General features: G+C 42.7%; 3 protein-coding genes across 3 annotated transcripts; 2 read left to right on the top strand and 1 right to left on the bottom strand.

Moving 5' to 3' along the window:
* The first annotated feature begins 572 nt into the window (after window positions 1–572).
* LOC109470661 (cytochrome P450 2D6-like) lies at window positions 573–4,567 on the top strand. The gene is made up of 8 exons (XM_019769692.1): window positions 573–895; window positions 1,400–1,511; window positions 1,770–1,912; window positions 2,144–2,360; window positions 2,690–2,973; window positions 3,371–3,559; window positions 3,948–4,083; window positions 4,384–4,567. The coding sequence occupies exons 1-8, from the start codon at window positions 635–637 to the stop codon at window positions 4,560–4,562; spliced, it is 1,521 nt and encodes a 506-aa protein (XP_019625251.1). The 5' UTR covers window positions 573–634; the 3' UTR covers window positions 4,563–4,567.
* Window positions 4,568–4,715: 148 nt separating this feature from the next.
* On the bottom strand, window positions 4,716–10,647 carry LOC109470596 (protein RFT1 homolog). Its single transcript, XM_019769571.1, has 14 exons — window positions 10,284–10,647; window positions 9,869–9,954; window positions 9,592–9,708; window positions 9,154–9,343; window positions 8,964–9,065; window positions 8,601–8,735; window positions 8,355–8,433; window positions 8,109–8,159; window positions 7,739–7,869; window positions 7,280–7,424; window positions 6,735–6,840; window positions 6,333–6,461; window positions 5,966–6,086; window positions 4,716–5,562 (listed from the first exon to the last, which is right to left on the bottom strand). Exons 1-14 carry the CDS (start codon window positions 10,344–10,346, stop codon window positions 5,335–5,337), a joined length of 1,683 nt encoding a protein of 560 aa, XP_019625130.1. The 5' UTR covers window positions 10,347–10,647; the 3' UTR covers window positions 4,716–5,334.
* A 35-nt stretch (window positions 10,648–10,682) lies between these two features.
* LOC109471517 (non-structural maintenance of chromosomes element 3 homolog) lies at window positions 10,683–15,651 on the top strand. Its single transcript, XM_019770859.1, has 10 exons — window positions 10,683–10,902; window positions 11,464–11,568; window positions 11,756–11,819; window positions 12,119–12,198; window positions 12,412–12,509; window positions 12,795–12,874; window positions 13,096–13,138; window positions 13,504–13,566; window positions 13,883–13,997; window positions 14,369–15,651. Exons 1-10 carry the CDS (start codon window positions 10,855–10,857, stop codon window positions 14,453–14,455), a joined length of 783 nt encoding a protein of 260 aa, XP_019626418.1. The 5' UTR covers window positions 10,683–10,854; the 3' UTR covers window positions 14,456–15,651.

Below are 15,651 nucleotides of genomic sequence, written 5' to 3'. Positions count from 1 at the left end.
TCTGTGTGTGCGCGTTCGTGTGTGTTTCTGGAATGCAGTTTCTGTATGTTCTGCCAGGGGGCGATCGTCGAGCTGGCCCCTTGAGAAGGTCAGTTTTTGGTCACCCATCCTCCTTCGCAGGGCTAAAATCCTCCGGTTCCTTCGAAGGAACCGGAGGATTTTAGCCCTGCGAAGGAGGATGTGGTCACCAGGCTTTGCCTAATACTCCTATGTTCGGCCTATTTAGCCTGGTTTAATACCAAACCTTTATTTAGTCCCTTTCGTCGCCTCCGCAAACAACAGAGGACGAAAGAGAATATCGACAGCTAAAATAGGTTTGGACACCAGGCTACGGCCTATTGCTTTACATTCAAGGACATGCGTGTTTACTCATTCAACCGCGTCGTTTGACCTAAGCAAGGACGTCCTTGACCTAAGGCGATACCAACTACACCAGAACTTGTTTGGAAATGGCAAGATGCATTTCAACGTAAGCTAGGTAACAATGATCGACCACCTGCCTATAAAAAAAGGCATGTTGCAAACGTTATCTATATCGACAGCTGATAGTTCCCATACAAGCACAGATAAATATGAAATACTTTCGCTGACCTACGTCGACCCCAGAAACGGACAACATAATAGTAGTCAAAAAATGGCGACTGTTGTGTCCTTTCTGTCGATCTTCGAGTTTTCCCGCCTGAATGTTCAGGCGTCTCTGGTGTTCTTCCTTGCTTTCCTCTTGGCGTGCCTCTATCTCAGATGGCCCAGGAACCTTCCCCCCTACCCGGTAGGATGCGTGCCTGTTCTCGGGCACATCCTCGCCTTGGGCCGAGCGCCGCACCTCAAGCTGACGGGCGAGTGGAGACAGAAGTACGGGGACGTTCTCACCATCAGGATAGGGATGCAAGACGTGGTACGTGTGTAACGTTAACGTTTGGGCTCTCATGTCTAACTCTTATTAGTGCTTAGGAGATAAGAAAGACACCGAGCGAGCAGTATGGCTCGTTGCATTGTGTACTTTGAAAACTGGACAATTTATGTCGGACAGTGCAAGCGATAACAGTAAGTCTACCAGAGCCAGGTCTAGTTACAAGTCTAGTCTAGTACCGATACGAACTTAGTAAATGTGTGATTACGGATGAGATCAGTATACAGTCTATGATCATGATATTGGCTAAATACACGCGCGTGTGCTGGCAACGTCTGGCTTGAAAACCAGCTGGCTAATTACTGCCACCGAAACATTTTTCAACCCCGAAACCCTTTAAGCGTTCCTAGTCTAAAGTGAGCCTTAGTATTCCAAGCTGCTCTCACCAGCTATTAGCTAATACTAGTACTGTTGATAAGATATCTTTACAATTTACATTGTTTACATAGATCTATAATGTCTGATCATCATCATATCGGCCTGTTACAGGTGGTTCTGAACGGCTACGCTGCCGTCAAAGACGCGATGGTGGACAGGTCCGAGCTGTTCGCCTCCAGGCCGCCCGTCTACATACCTGACCTTCTCACGGGCTTTGGGAAAGGTGTGTTTACAAAACTTTAGACACCTTAGCCAGGTAAACCATTTTTAAGGGCCTGGTTATTTAGCAGTGTTTTACTGGCGACCTCTGATGTTTTACTGACAACCTCGTTCGCCACTCATGATCAGTCGGCAGTTCCATTGCTAGTTTTAGAAAATGGCCAGGCCTTATGACACAATATACACCTTGAGACGGGTAATTAATCATTGAATAACTTTTTTTTTATTTCACCTGTTCCTTGCATGAACCCGAATACACAAGACATCGTCGGAGCTCGGTGGGGTCAGGAGTTCAAGCAGAGGAAGAGGTTTTCTGCCACCGTCTTGAAGAACCTGGGCATGAAAGTAGGGAAGGGCAGCATCGAGGAGAAGATTCAAGAAGAAGCAAGGTGCCTGTGTGACAAAGTAAGTCTGAGGCTACACCATTTCCCCCAGGCACTGCCTGCTGTGACTCCACTGTATTAAAATAACTATGGACACATGATGTAGACAAACAAACTAACGAACGCAACGATGACAAAACCTCCGTACATGGGAGTACAAAAAAAATATGATGGCCCATAACGACCTTTTCCGTGCCGGCGCGAAACCCTTTCCATGCCGAATGTGACCGAACGTGTGTGTTGTCCTCTGCAGTTCGCAGCATACCAAGGGCGAGCTTTCGACCCCGAATGTGACCTACAGGTCACGATCGCCAACGTCATCTGCTCCATGGTGTTCGGGCATCGCTTCGAGTACGACGACGAGAGGTTCCGAGAACTGGCCGAATCGATCGTTTTGACCCAGATGAACATGGTGTCTCTGTCTGGTCAACTCATCAACGTTTTTCCCTTCCTGCGATTTGTTCCTGGCTGTAAGTAAATGTATTTGCTTCTTTCTATGTTTACCTTCGCAGAAGGAAAATATATTGTTCTGCCCCGTTTCGTCTTCTTCTCCAAACACATAAAGTCAAGGACGTGAATCAGACGTCTGTCACCATGGTAACTGGTGCTATAGCAGACACCCTGTGGTATTGGATGACATTATGTAGCAAGGCAGAGTTGGAGGGGCTGAGCTGTCACATAATGCCGCCAGAACGTTCTTCAGCAACATGAAAGTAAACTGATGATGGTGTCGTCACAAGGCGACAATGAGTTCTCCGAATACTAACTAAGATAGACCCAAATATGTTTTGCTTTGCAGTGAACAACGCAGTCAGCGATTCGGTCCGGCGCGCCGAGAAGATCGAGAGGTTTATCTGGGAGGAAATATCTCGCCATCGCGAGAATCTTGATCGCGAGAACCCGCGAGACTTCCTGGATTTCGGGCTGATCGAGGTGGAGAGGCAGGACACGGTTGAAGGGCTGACAGAGGAGATGGTGATGTACATCACCCAGACTCTCTTCGTGGCCGGCATCGACACTGTTTCCACTACCCTCCGGTGGAGCCTGCTGTACATGGCTCTGAACCCGGACATTCAGGAGAAGGTACGATACATGTATTAATTACTTCCGGGACGGAAGTATTGTTTTGGGCGGCTTCGGTTTGTGGGCAGTTTGTATGTATCTTTTCCTGAGTAGGGAGGATTGGATGTGAGTGGGTGGCTTTCGGTTGATTGACAGGGTTGTCCCCCGGTATGCCCTGGATTTGGTAAGATGTGGTATGGAAGGTGTACTGTCTAAGTCGTACAATGACCATGGCCATTCGGAGGAGAGTTCTGCGATGACTTACTGGACATTGTGAGGAATTGCTCCTGTGTTGTTTGACAGGTTGCCTATATGCCTATATGGCCTGAGAGCCACAAATATATATACGCGGCTCGTAGCGACGTCATCGCGACTCATTTCGTGGACACCTTTGTTGTTCCTTCCTCCCGAAACACAGGTACATCAGGAGCTTGATGACGTTGTTGGAGACACCCTGCCCAGCCTGTCCCACCGTCCCCTGCTGCCCTACACGGAGGCCACGGTGATGGAAGTACAGCGGGTCCGCACCACGGTTCCGCTCGGCATCCCCCACGCCACCACCCAGCAGGTTAAACTGGGTCCGTTTGACGTTCCTGCCGGGACACAGGTAGGCTAGGACCAGACGCACATGTACAGTCTGTGTAAGGAGGAAAAACTACTATATATAATCTTCATCTATGTAAGCATGTAACTATCATTTACTACCTTAGCCTGGATGCTATCCTCCGTGCTAGTCTGTAGTTTTGTTTTCGGTGTGTTTGTTTCTTTGATTTATAAAGATGTAATAAGGAAAATTTATTTTATTTTCCACTATGACAATTCAACAACAAGAGTGCAAGATGCGGGTTACTATATATCTCCTTAACTATATATTTTTCAAAGTTCCATTATAGACAGAATATTTTATCCTGTTAATTGTTTCTCAAAATGACCATAAAGTAGTTGAATAACTATTCATAAAATATTTCTTATGCCGTTATTCCTTTGGATGTCAGGTACTCGCGAACCTGTACTCACTGCACATGGACCCCGCCTACTGGCCTGATCCGGACCGGTTTGACCCCGGAAGGTTTCTGGACGGAAAGGGGAACGTCATCAGCAAACCAGATTCTTTTATGCCGTTCTCAGGCGGTAGGTATAGCAAAGTTAGCCTGGTACCCATTCCCAGGGGTCGGTATATGGGTGTTTTACTGGCTCTGTAACCATTCCTTGGCTAGGGCCTGACATGAGGGACTGTTTTAACGGCCCTGAAGCTATTTTTCTATCATGCAGCCGATCTTTTATGTGATCTATATCACCTTCTATTATAGTCATCGGAAGAGTTTTCAAACTATCCTCACACGGTTATGTGTGGGCCCTGGTGAAAAAAAAAACAGTTTGATGGATATATGATAATGAAATCTTTCTAAATAAAGTGGAAATATTTTCCAGGCCGGCGTGTGTGCCTTGGAGAGCAGCTCGCTAAGATGGAGCTGATTCTGTTCTTCAGCAGCCTCATGCAGAACTTCACCTTCAAGCTGCCAGAGGGCGCTTCCCCCGTGTCTACGGACGGAATACTCCGCATCTCGTTCACGCCCCATCCCCACAAGCTCTGCGCCGTACCACGTTGAATTCTGACGGCAGAAATGTAATTATGATGTCAACGTATTTTGCTTAATCATTAAGCATACAGGGGAGTAGTGTCTATTGGCTAATGGATACTGTCTTGCATCTTAGGATCTACTTGGAGATTATTTTGCTTGCTGTAGAATGACTACTGAAATTAAGCTGCATATTTATCACAATAATTTTCTAAACAGTGTAGAATATGGCTACTCAAGAACAAGCTGTCTTGACTCTTGTTGATTTTATTTTCAATGGGTGGAGACATAAAAGCTAGCAGACTTTGTGAAAGTCAAGTTAAATAATAAAGTACCAGGTATGTGTTGGCTGCAACACATACACGAGAATGATAGTATTTTAAAATTGCACAATTATAGTACTTGTAATTCAAGTATTTTTAATGAAATGAAGCTTGACAAAACTAGGCCCCAGTGCGTCACACCTCACACAGTCTCATTCCATCCCTGAGAGCAACAACGTATTCACCCCAGAACAGCCAACAACTTTACAGGGCATGAAATAAAAGCATGGCCTTTCTTATTTATAAACAACATTGACTTATAACAAATTTAGACCTTCTAGTAGTTTTACCAAAAACTGAATTAACTTACAATATACCATGCCACCTCTCACTACTTACATGTAAACAACTCTAAACTACAACATTTTTCTCATGCCTTATAATTTCATATTGTTGGAATAGAAAAATAATTCATTAATTTTTTTTTAATAATAGTGGTAACAATATACTGACATGTTACAGCTTTATTTTAGATTAAGTTATGACTGTTTCTTGCTATCAGTCTGTCTTCTATTTGTTGCTTTCTGGTCTTGTTTACTCTTGTTGTCATTGTGTTGTTGAGATCGGGACAGCCACTGTTCCTGCACAAACATCACCAGGTCTCGTTCTGTCAGAAGGATTGTTGCCATGACAACTAAAAGGCAGACTGCTCCGATAGCGATGTGTAGGATGCGATAGGGCCAGCCCTGGTCGCAACACAGCATTGTCTAGGAGAGAAATGGATGATAAGGTATGAAAGAAATGTGGCAAGTGGACATATCTCTTGTTAAGGGTAACTTTTTATCAATGAGAAAGATAAGACCTCATGGCTCTGAAATATCTTTGTTTTTGTGAATTTCTTGTTTTACTCATTATAATCGTATACTAGTAATTTCTCACTGATTTTCCCAATGACTCCAATAAGACAACATAATGTTAGGCATATGACGGCAACTTGAAGACAGGCAATGAGTGCCTTTTCTATAGGACCTTTCTGTGATTTTCAATGTCCTGTCCTGTCCTGTCAGTGTCCCCGACATGCCTAGTACAATGTACATGTACATGTATATGGAAATAGGTACAAGAGACACAACGAAAACAAAACCACAGTACATCAAGCTAAGTACCCACCTCTGAGGAGCTTGTGACAAACCATGATATCACCAGCACTGCTGACACCCATCCACTGGGCACCAGGCCTAGTAAAGGTCTCCACTGGCTACCCCGGTAGTAACCCAGCATGAAGTACAGACTGTGAACAAAAAATGTTATTACAATTTATGTGTGGACTTTGAATGTGTGATTGTATAAGGTGGTTTTATGGTTAGGATTGTTGACTCAGAATCTAAAAAGGCACTTTTCACCTACACGTATTTTGCAAGGACATAATGTCTAGCCAGGAATGTGACCTCTCAATCTTGTGTCTTCTAGCCTGGCCACTCAGCTACTCAATGCCACAAATGTAGCCAAACTCAATTAAAAATAGACCTTGACACACCTGTGCACAATCCTGGCCAGCATGTTCAGGCAGTTGGCAAAGATGAACCCCACGCTGCCCAGCCAGCGTGTCAGGTAGACAGCTGAGGTCAGGAACAGCACAGAGAACACCAGCATCTTCTTGTTGTACCTGCAAGGAACAGCAATGTGTTAGGAAAAACAGACTGAACAGCATTATGTTGTGAGAGGAACTAAGAATAAAGAACAGCACACAAGAAGACCAGCATCTTTTTGCTATACCTGTGAGAAATAGCTATAAGCAAGGAACAGCAAAACAATGTAAGGAATAGCACACTGAACAGCACTCTTACGAACTCCTAAACACATTATCATGCAATCTTAATTCTCTCCATCAAGGAGTGATATCTTCCCATACAAATGCATACACACATATAACACCTACCTGTCCACCTCTTCTTGACTCATGGCTGCAAACACAAAGCACTCGGTGGTCCCGTTGATAGCAATGAGCAGGACATAGACACAGTACCACCGGAGAAGAGAGGGGCCTGCAACATGGAAGAGTTCAACAGTCATGTACATTCTGTTTTACATATAGTTATCCAACTTCCAAAGAACCCCTACATATCAGTGTATAAACCTATGATCAAAAGCACTACAGACTTGTGTCTACTTGAACCAAAAAGTCTGGGGCATAAGTTAGATTCCTTTAGAAGGTCCTTTAGATACTAGTCAAGTCCTTCCATCAGTCCTTAAATTCCAGGCATGTACTTCAGACAATACCGGTAGTTAAGTCATTTAGATTCTAGAAAGGTCCTTTAAATTTCTTTAGAAGTTTATATTCCAGGAATGCATCTTAGACACAATATAATAGAAGGTCCTTTGATTTTTGGGAAGGTCCATGAAAGATTTCAATTCCCAGGAATGTTATTTAGATACACAGATGGTCCTTTAGATTCTTGGAAAGTTCTTTCTTGGATTCTTGACCTGATCCTGAGCTGAGCATCTCCCCTGCGTAGATGTCCAGGGCCAGGAAGGAGTAGGCGTAACCAAACACCAGGATGATCAGACCAATCAGAACCACCACCTTCAGCAGGCTCTGCAGTACCCTGGACACAAGAGCAAGAGATTCCTGGAAAACAAAACATATATTTGCTCACTACCCTGGACACAAGAGCTAAGAAATCTCAGAAAATAAGCATTTGGGTACTAATATACATGTGTAGTACAGTAAAGATCAAAGAGACAAAGCATATTCATCAGATAATCAATTCATCAATCATTGGGATTTCAATCAAACCTGATAAAAACACTAGAATCTGAAGCACTGATTGGCCCTTCCAACTTGTGCCTTCCTCCTGATTGTTTAACACAATCTTTGTACATGTACCTGACTGGTCCTTACTGTTCTTATTGCTGATTGGCCCACATAACCTAGTCACTCACCTTATCCTGGTCCCTGATTGGCTTGCCTCTCTTGAGTGACTGAGCAAAGAACAGGTACCCACTCTCCTCAATGGGCAGGAACAGAAATCTGGCGGCCAGGGAGCCCAGGTTATTTATAATGTCATAAACCCCTGAAAACCACAGAACACAGAATTAGTGATATTAGATGAAATAGAATATGATGGAAATAGGGTGAACTTGAGAGTAGGTTGAGTATGGTTGGGGAAGACAGACTGACAAGAATTCAAAAGGTCAAACACAGGAAATGGGGTGAGCAAGAACGTAATGAAAACCCAAAATACTAAAGTCTCAAATCCCTGATTTTTGATTGGTGATGTCATACCCTTTCTCTAGCAACTAGGAAGCCTACCTTGGTCTCCGAAACTCAGCACATCAAAAATGGTCATGACGTATCTTTCACCTGAAAAATAAAAAAGACTGTCTTAAATCTATAAGCTTATTTGAAACTTCTTTTTCATAAACTGAAATTGAAAAATGGTTGAAGCATCTCTGTATCAAAATCAACCCTATGCACCAGTCTGTTTTGCGAAGGACTTTGGATTTGGTATATTTCATGCCACCTTCAGTAAAAATGGAAAAGGAAATTTATTCCCACCTTCTGTCAGAAGCTGCTTCAAGATTCCCTGCTTAAAGAAACTCCAAGTCAGCTTGGCCAGTTCTGGGCTTGTCCATGGCTAAAAAGACATTTCCGTCAATTCCAGTCAAGATGCCTGCAAGCAGAATCACTGATTCTACCAGATTGGAGTCTCTACCCTGACACATACGTCTGTATTACTTTGCTGAACTATTTTTTTAAGTTTTAAAGTTTTCAAGATGGTCTTAGATGGTTTGTTATAGTCACCTTCTTTCCTGTAGGCCAGGTAGGGAAGAAGTCTTGTATTGTCTTTAACGGAAAGCTGTCGTCGGCCGAGGCAGTGCGGATGTAGTGGGTGAAGTATGCGTAGTACGCCAGGACCAGTGCTGCACTGCTCACTACCTGGAAGACAAGAAGGACATCGATAGAAACAAGGAATACGAGATTTCAGACTTTGGGGCTTAGTGACTTCCAAATTCACAGACCCACAGAAGGTGTTTGGAGTTTCCAAACAAAAACTGTCGCTGCAAAAATCCTCCAACTAAAACCAATGCAAACATTTTAGATTTGAATTAGATACATTTTAATCTGAAGAGACTTGAAGCCATACTATTAAACTATGATACTTACCTGTGCTATTGAGAAGGCTATCAGACCGAGATGTGGGAAATACACCACCAGGATCACAGTAGTCACACATCGTACTGCTATCCACAAACTGTCAATCACCACCTGGAAACAAGAAATCACATATTTCAGTCCAACATTTTCTGTTAGCCAGAGATTTCAAAGTTCAATCGTAGTTTGAAACCAACTCTACCTTCAACCTGACAAACAGTAGGGCCTGGGTCATCAGCCAAAGCTGGTCTGCAAACAGCTCGATGAATGCTGACGCGGCGAAGGCGAGCACGCCCAGACGGTAGTGCGGGATGACGTCTGGATCTGGCCGCTCCAGGAGGTACAACCAGACACTGCTGAACACTACAGTACAGACGAACCCCAGGGGAACACTGTGGGAAACAGAGAACAGGTTACCTGTATCTGTATAGCCGTGTAACCACCCTTCTGTATAACATACCAAATTTGCAGGCACACGGCATGACAGCAGCTGGCTATAATACACCGAACAACCTGTTACACCTAAACTGTCGGTGAATAATTTCAGCAATCACTGGATCTAAATCATACTGGAGCAAGGTGTTTACTATACTGTGTGACAACACTCTACATATGTGCACCATATCAGACTGACACCTACGTGCACCATATCAGGTTGACCGTCTGTCTCCAGTTGCGTTTGTCCCCTCCACTCAGACATGCCCGTCTGAAGGCCTCGTGAGCAACAAAAATGATGGTGGTGTAGAGAAGTGTTAACCTGGAACAAGGAGGAAAAGCAATCCTGTAAATTCACAATCACTCACATCAGAGGGTTTCTACAGTACAGGTCTGTGTCATTGTGTTATTTAATGAGAGACATTTTATCCAGCAGCCCAAAGCATTCCCAGTACCTAGCCTGGACATATGACTATAATTACCTAACGTTGACCACGCCCACCATCTCCTTGGTGATGTACCGTAAGAGGAAGGCATTCAGGAGGAAGGTCATCACTCGAAAGATAACCTGCAACAACCAAAGTAGTTTGCAGCATTTTTTTTATTTATTACTTGGATTTTGGGCAACTGCGTATTAAAAAAAAAAACGGCAAAGGGTAGAAGACATTTGAATGATATACACATACAATTGTGCATTATTATCTATTGAAGGTTTTTGAGGCAATACATCACTACCTTGTACCAAAATCCACACAGAAATCAAGCTATGTATGAACTAACAATGCATTATGCATGAATACAAGTCAAGATTATCTCACAAGTCTGTCTCACCAAGGACCTTGGTCCCACAAGTCAACCTCATACAAAGATGAAGACATGTAAAGTACATGTACTAACCTGAAAAAACATGTTGTACGATGCCTGTTTGGTGGCGCTCGCCAGAAGTTTGCTAGAAGCCATGATTTTTCTAGTACAAAGCCCGATGTGGAGTAGATCTTCTTCTGGCTTATACCTGAATGATGAAGGGAGTCCAAAGTACACAACTGAAGATATTTTAGCAGACGACTTTCACATCTTTCTCCTCAATTAACAGGACTCGTACAAAAAAAACTGCCGTTCAGCCTTCTTCTGAGTCTGAATCAACGATGTCTTACTTCAAAAACTCCCGGGAGTGAATAAATCTTCCCGTATTTAGAATATTTCAAAGGAAAAGACGAAAACGCGATTTTCACTTCAGGGCGCTGCCATGTTGTTTCATCACCAGCTGATTAGGTTGGTCAGAGTTCAACGGCCATGCGCAATGTGATGTTACAAAAATTTCGCGGCAAAAAAAATTTGTTGTGTTTGTTGTGGACTCGGAAGTTTTCGGCTGTGCAGATAGAAAAAGGAGATTTACTCGTCTGATTTCTGGTTAGAAGCATTAGTAGTGCTACTTGTGCCGTGTTGTTGGTTCAAAAGAAGAGGGAAAATGCCGAAAGCACGAGGAAAAACCGCACGTTCGCGCCAGCAAGATGAGGTGAGTACACTGAGTTTTTTTAAAAATTATGTGGGGAGGGGGGCGCTCCAGCTCCAGTGGTGGAAGTTAGAACAGTGTTGAACGTCCTTGGTTAGAATTAGTGAGATGAGAGTTTGCAGATAATGTATAGTTAACAGGAATGATGTGCATCTAGTGTGCATAAATATATTAAAAGACCCGTCATACATCTTTTACAATAACCAACATTTGGCTGGAAAAAAATTCACTAAAATTTTGTCCCCACAGGGGGTTATGAATAAATTAAAAATTTCTTGGGAAGGATGTCAGATCCCTCATAAGGTGGTCATGCCTTTTAATTGGCACACTATGAGCGGCTTTTGCCATGAGATGTACCAAGGAGGTTAAATACAAGGATGTACCTTGGCCCTACGTCTCTGACTTTGTGGTAAAAAGAAAGTGATTTCGAACCTTTTAAGCTCCATTATTTTTTATAAACTACTCTTCCACTGGTTGTGGCTCCTAACCTCTTTGTCCAAAGGCAGGGTTGTGAACACTACTTTTATAATAACCCCAGAACTTACCGTATGTTTATTGTTGCAGGACTCAGACATGGAGACAGACCCTCCGACCCAGGCCAGCCAGACCACCCTCACACAGGCACAACGTGCTGCCGAGTCCCTCAGCAGGCAGGAGATAGAGAGGAAGGTAAGGAGGGGGGGGGAGTTAGGGAGGGAGAGAAGGAAGAAGGGAAGGAGAGAGAGAGGGAAGGAGACCCCCGACCCAGGCCAGTCAGCCCACCCTCACACAGGCGCAACAAGAGAGAGGGAGGGAGGGTTTCTTGTAGTACTTAATCCTAAAAATGAAGTACATCTGTCAACTTTCTTTATTTCAGGTGAATGAAGTGGTGCAGTTTTTCCTCATCATGGAGCAGAAAAAGGCAGCTGTGAAAAGGGCAGGTGGGTTGTCATGTGTAGTTTTCGCTGGCATCCTTTGTCAAATCAAGTTCTTTATTCTTGATTAGTTTAGCAAGTTTACTTTGTGTGAGCATTCCAAAATTACCTTAGCTTACTTTTATTTTTACCTTTATTGATTTTCTGTCCATGAATAATTGTATAATTTTCCTTATCATTTATTGTATTGTATTGTCGCAGACTCAACAAAGAACCTTGTAAAAGTGTAACACTAATGGAGAACCTACTGTGTAATAAGACAAAGCTTCTAACATGTCTTTGTACGCAAATGACAACTTTTGCAGACATCACCAAGCACATCCTGAAGGAGCACAGCAAAGTCTTCCCTGTGGTGCTGGAGAAGGCCAAGAAGAAACTGAGGGAGGTGAGTAGTGAAATTAAAAATATAATGGTTTATTGCAAATGAACAACTGGCAGCCCACAGGCTGAATTGTGTGTTCTTACATACATTAATATGTAAGGAAATATAACTACAAGTTGCACAATGCTATTAAAATTCTCTAAAACTATGACCAACACATTCAATTGTTAACTTATTAGTCAATATCTATGGTAATAAAAACTTATGTAACTACAGGTATTTGGTGTGAGTGTTGAGGAGTTGGAAGGGAAGGACAAGCGGTACATCCTGGTGAACCTGGTCGACACCCCTGATGGACAGGACCACCTCAACATGTCAGTAGACTGGAAATCTCTTCTCAACTTGAATTTGTTATACTTCTGCAAGGGTGATAGTATGAAAAGTTCTAAGCTGCAAGTTTACCACAAAAAATATCTTTGTATCTGATTCTGACTGGTTAAGCAGTTCATTTTGGCAAAAAAATCTGTTTATAGTTTATTCAAACATTACTGGCCAAAGTCTGGTCAAATTTCTCTTAAGGAAGTATTGCAAAGTACAACACGTATATGTGATATGTTTGTAGTCCATTATAGAATGTACACGTATATCTGTTTTTCCAGGCTTGATGAGGGCCCGAAGTCTGGCCTGCTGCTGGTAGTTCTCAGCCTCATCTTCATGAAGGGGAATGTCATCCAGGACAGTGAGTATGCAGCTTTATTCATCGTTTTATTGAAATTATTCACCACATTTTGTAGAAGGATTGACATAACAGGTGACTCACCTCTTCAAGATGTCAACTTGGAAACCAGACTATATTATCAGGAGTGAAAAGTTATATATGTGAAAAGTTATGTATGAAATGTAGATTGTTTATTTTTGTTTTCTTTTCTTTGCTTGCTTTAATTTGATTGTTTTCCTCAGCTCTGTTGTGGCACACACTGAAGAGGCTGGGCATCCAGGAGAAGTAAGCTCTTTACCTTACACACACTTTCTACTGTATTGTGAAGCATGTTTTTACAGAAACTGGGACAATAAGCTGCAGTGAATATTTCATGATTTACAGTATACAGTACAGTCAAACCTGTACTAGCGGTCACCCCTGTATAGTGGTCACTTGGCCATAGCGGTCAGTTTTTGCCGGTCCCTTGAATTTTTCCCATTGACGTAAGCATTAAGAATTGTGTCTATAGCGGTCACCTGTTCAACGCGGTCAGCGGTCACCCCATTCCGGTCCCGCCGGCTATCAACACCTCCGATAGCGGTCGCGGCTGGCCGTAACCCGCTAAGCACATGTATGTGTAATTTGAGCTTCTTCCCCCCCCCCTCCAGCCAACCCCATGAAGTGTTAGGAGATGTGAAGAGTCTGCTGACAAAGGAGTTCACACGACAGCTGTGAGTTTGCTTCTACCGGTACTTCAAGTTGTCTTAAATGCTGTTGTACCAGTTAAGAATGTGTCTAAGATTGGTATCGAAAGCTGCATTATGTAAAATATGTAACATTAGTACAATACGAAATGTCAGTTTTCTGGTCAGACTTGACATAACTGGTTAAATCCTTTAGCGGGTTCAAACCGTTTATGTTTACCCTGGTGTGAATGCAAATTAACTGGCTACTTCTAAGGGTTTTTACCTCGTCTCAAAGTGGTTTTGGCAGAACTGGTTAAGTCGGGTTGTGCAATAAAGGTGTGATGACATGACTCTTGTGCAGGTATCTGGAGTATAAGAGGGTCCCCCAGTCAGACCCTCCGTCCTTCGAGTTCCGCTGGGGTCCGCGGGCGCACAAGGAGACCACCAAGAGGAGGGTGCTACAGTTTGTGTCAAAGGTGAGAGGTGAACCAGATGAAAGGTCAATCATTGAATGTCTTTTGTGTCAAAGATGAGAGGTTAGCCAGTTGAAAGGTCAAGTTTTGTCAGTAGCACCAAACCAGTATTTGTTCTGCATTACTAGTAAACTGCCTTTAGGTGTAACACACCAGTTACATTGCTGATGTAAATGTTTGCATTTATTGAATGGTACTAGTTTTGTTGGACGTAATATAAAAATGTTGTATTATGATTTCATAAGCACTTCATAAGCACTTACTGAAATTTTTATTCATATTACTGGCAATTGTACATGTCACTACTACATATAGATCAAATATTTTGAATTGAGAGAGAGTGATCAAACGTGTGTCGTGTCTTGTGTTTGCAGATGTACGGCAGTGAGAGTCTGGAGATCTGGACTTCTCAGTACCAGGACGTGCTGCGATCAGAGGGTGGGGAGGGGGGCGGGCAATGAGGCCAAACTGCAATATCTTCATCACATTGGGTAGCCTTTGCCAGGCTTCAGAAGTAGGCGGAAAGAGTAGAAATTGGCCAAATAGACAGATGATTCTGGTCCACTAAAGGGAGGAGCAAATTATACTTCTTTTACAAACTCCCCTGGCATGTTATCTGTGTACAAATGTATTTGGCCAATGTCAACTCTTTCAGCCGCTATAGGAGCCTGGTAGAGGCTACACATGAGGTGTCTAGGGCTTCAGGCTAACACTGGCCTGGATGCCAGCCTTATTAGCTTTATTACAATCTCTCATCATTTCCCTGGGAAAAAGGCCCACACATATTCTGTTTGGCATTTTATCATTTTGTTCAGCAGAGGCCTTGCCCAGCACGTGACAGTTGAATTGACTTTTTACGTGACGTCATCACCAAGCAGATAGACCATGTGCACGTGCAGTCTATTTGGTAGGAAAGGGGGACTGAGAGCGTGTTAAAGCTAAGATTTCTGGCATCAGGACAGGCTAACACAGATGTGAGAAAGATTACATTCCAAAGATCTGTTGCATTTTAAAGATATTGAAAGTAATATTTACAGGCCATCATTCTTGAACAGATTAAAACAACCTTGGCATAAAAGGTGGAAGATTTACAAAGTAGTATTTTGGAAGAGTGTTTTGTACACGAAATAGTCTTTAGTCTCCTGTTGTACATTATGTACAAAGTGTACAGAGTTTGACATTTAGTCAGTTTACAGGCCAGCATTATTGTACTACTAGTAGTACATGTCTTAAGTTTGATGCAATAATGCAGTCACAAAAATGAGCAACACACTTGGCTCTTATGTACATGTATTATAAACCTGGACTGCTTCAGATCTACATATTCTATACATGCACATTATGTTACACCAGTTTCAGATTAAGACTTTCTTTAATCTAGGCTGACTCTTTACAAGATGTTGTTTTCCTATACTTACGCACATTTGTTAACATTTTACCCTTACTCTTCACTTCTAGACAATGTTATTGTTGAAGATCTAACATTAGAAATTAGTAGTTTCCCATTCTTTCTTTTATGTACATGTATGGAGTTCACATTGTCAAAGCACTTTTGCACTTTTCTACATAGTATTTTTACTGTTTGTCAATCGTTCGACAAAACTAGTTCCAAGTTGGCCTTACTAACTTATTAAAAAGAATATTGAAATACATCAAA

Source organism: Branchiostoma belcheri, unplaced genomic scaffold (genome assembly GCF_001625305.1).
Source record: "Branchiostoma belcheri isolate BF01 breed outbred unplaced genomic scaffold, Haploidv18h27 scaffold10, whole genome shotgun sequence".
Lineage (NCBI taxonomy): Eukaryota > Metazoa > Chordata > Leptocardii > Amphioxiformes > Branchiostomatidae > Branchiostoma > Branchiostoma belcheri.
Note: the sequence above shows the minus strand (reverse complement) of the source record. Positions and strands in the feature narration are given on the sequence as shown.

What these genes read in the sequence shown, in the direction of transcription:
- LOC109471517 (XM_019770859.1), top strand. Translation starts at nt 10,855, where the DNA reads ATGCCGAAAGCACGAGGAAAAACCGCACGTTCGCGCCAGCAAGATGAG. An exon ending in GGCAGGAGATAGAGAGGAAG is followed by an intron (nt 11,569 to 11,755) that starts GTAAGGAGGGGG and finishes TCTTTATTTCAG; the next exon opens with GTGAATGAAGTGGTGCAGTT. An exon ending in CCAAGAAGAAACTGAGGGAG is followed by an intron (nt 12,199 to 12,411) that starts GTGAGTAGTGAA and finishes ATGTAACTACAG; the next exon opens with GTATTTGGTGTGAGTGTTGA.
- LOC109470596 (XM_019769571.1), bottom strand. Translation starts at nt 10,346, where the DNA reads ATGGCTTCTAGCAAACTTCTGGCGAGCGCCACCAAACAGGCATCGTAC. An exon ending in TAGCCTTCTCAATAGCACAG is followed by an intron (nt 8,736 to 8,963) that starts GTAAGTATCATA and finishes CTTGTCTTCCAG; the next exon opens with GTAGTGAGCAGTGCAGCACT. An exon ending in GATGCTCAGCTCAGGATCAG is followed by an intron (nt 6,841 to 7,279) that starts GTCAAGAATCCA and finishes TCCATGTTGCAG; the next exon opens with GCCCCTCTCTTCTCCGGTGG.
- LOC109470661 (XM_019769692.1), top strand. Translation starts at nt 635, where the DNA reads ATGGCGACTGTTGTGTCCTTTCTGTCGATCTTCGAGTTTTCCCGCCTG. An exon ending in CCTGCGATTTGTTCCTGGCT is followed by an intron (nt 2,361 to 2,689) that starts GTAAGTAAATGT and finishes TTTGCTTTGCAG; the next exon opens with TGAACAACGCAGTCAGCGAT. An exon ending in TTTTATGCCGTTCTCAGGCG is followed by an intron (nt 4,084 to 4,383) that starts GTAGGTATAGCA and finishes AATATTTTCCAG; the next exon opens with GCCGGCGTGTGTGCCTTGGA.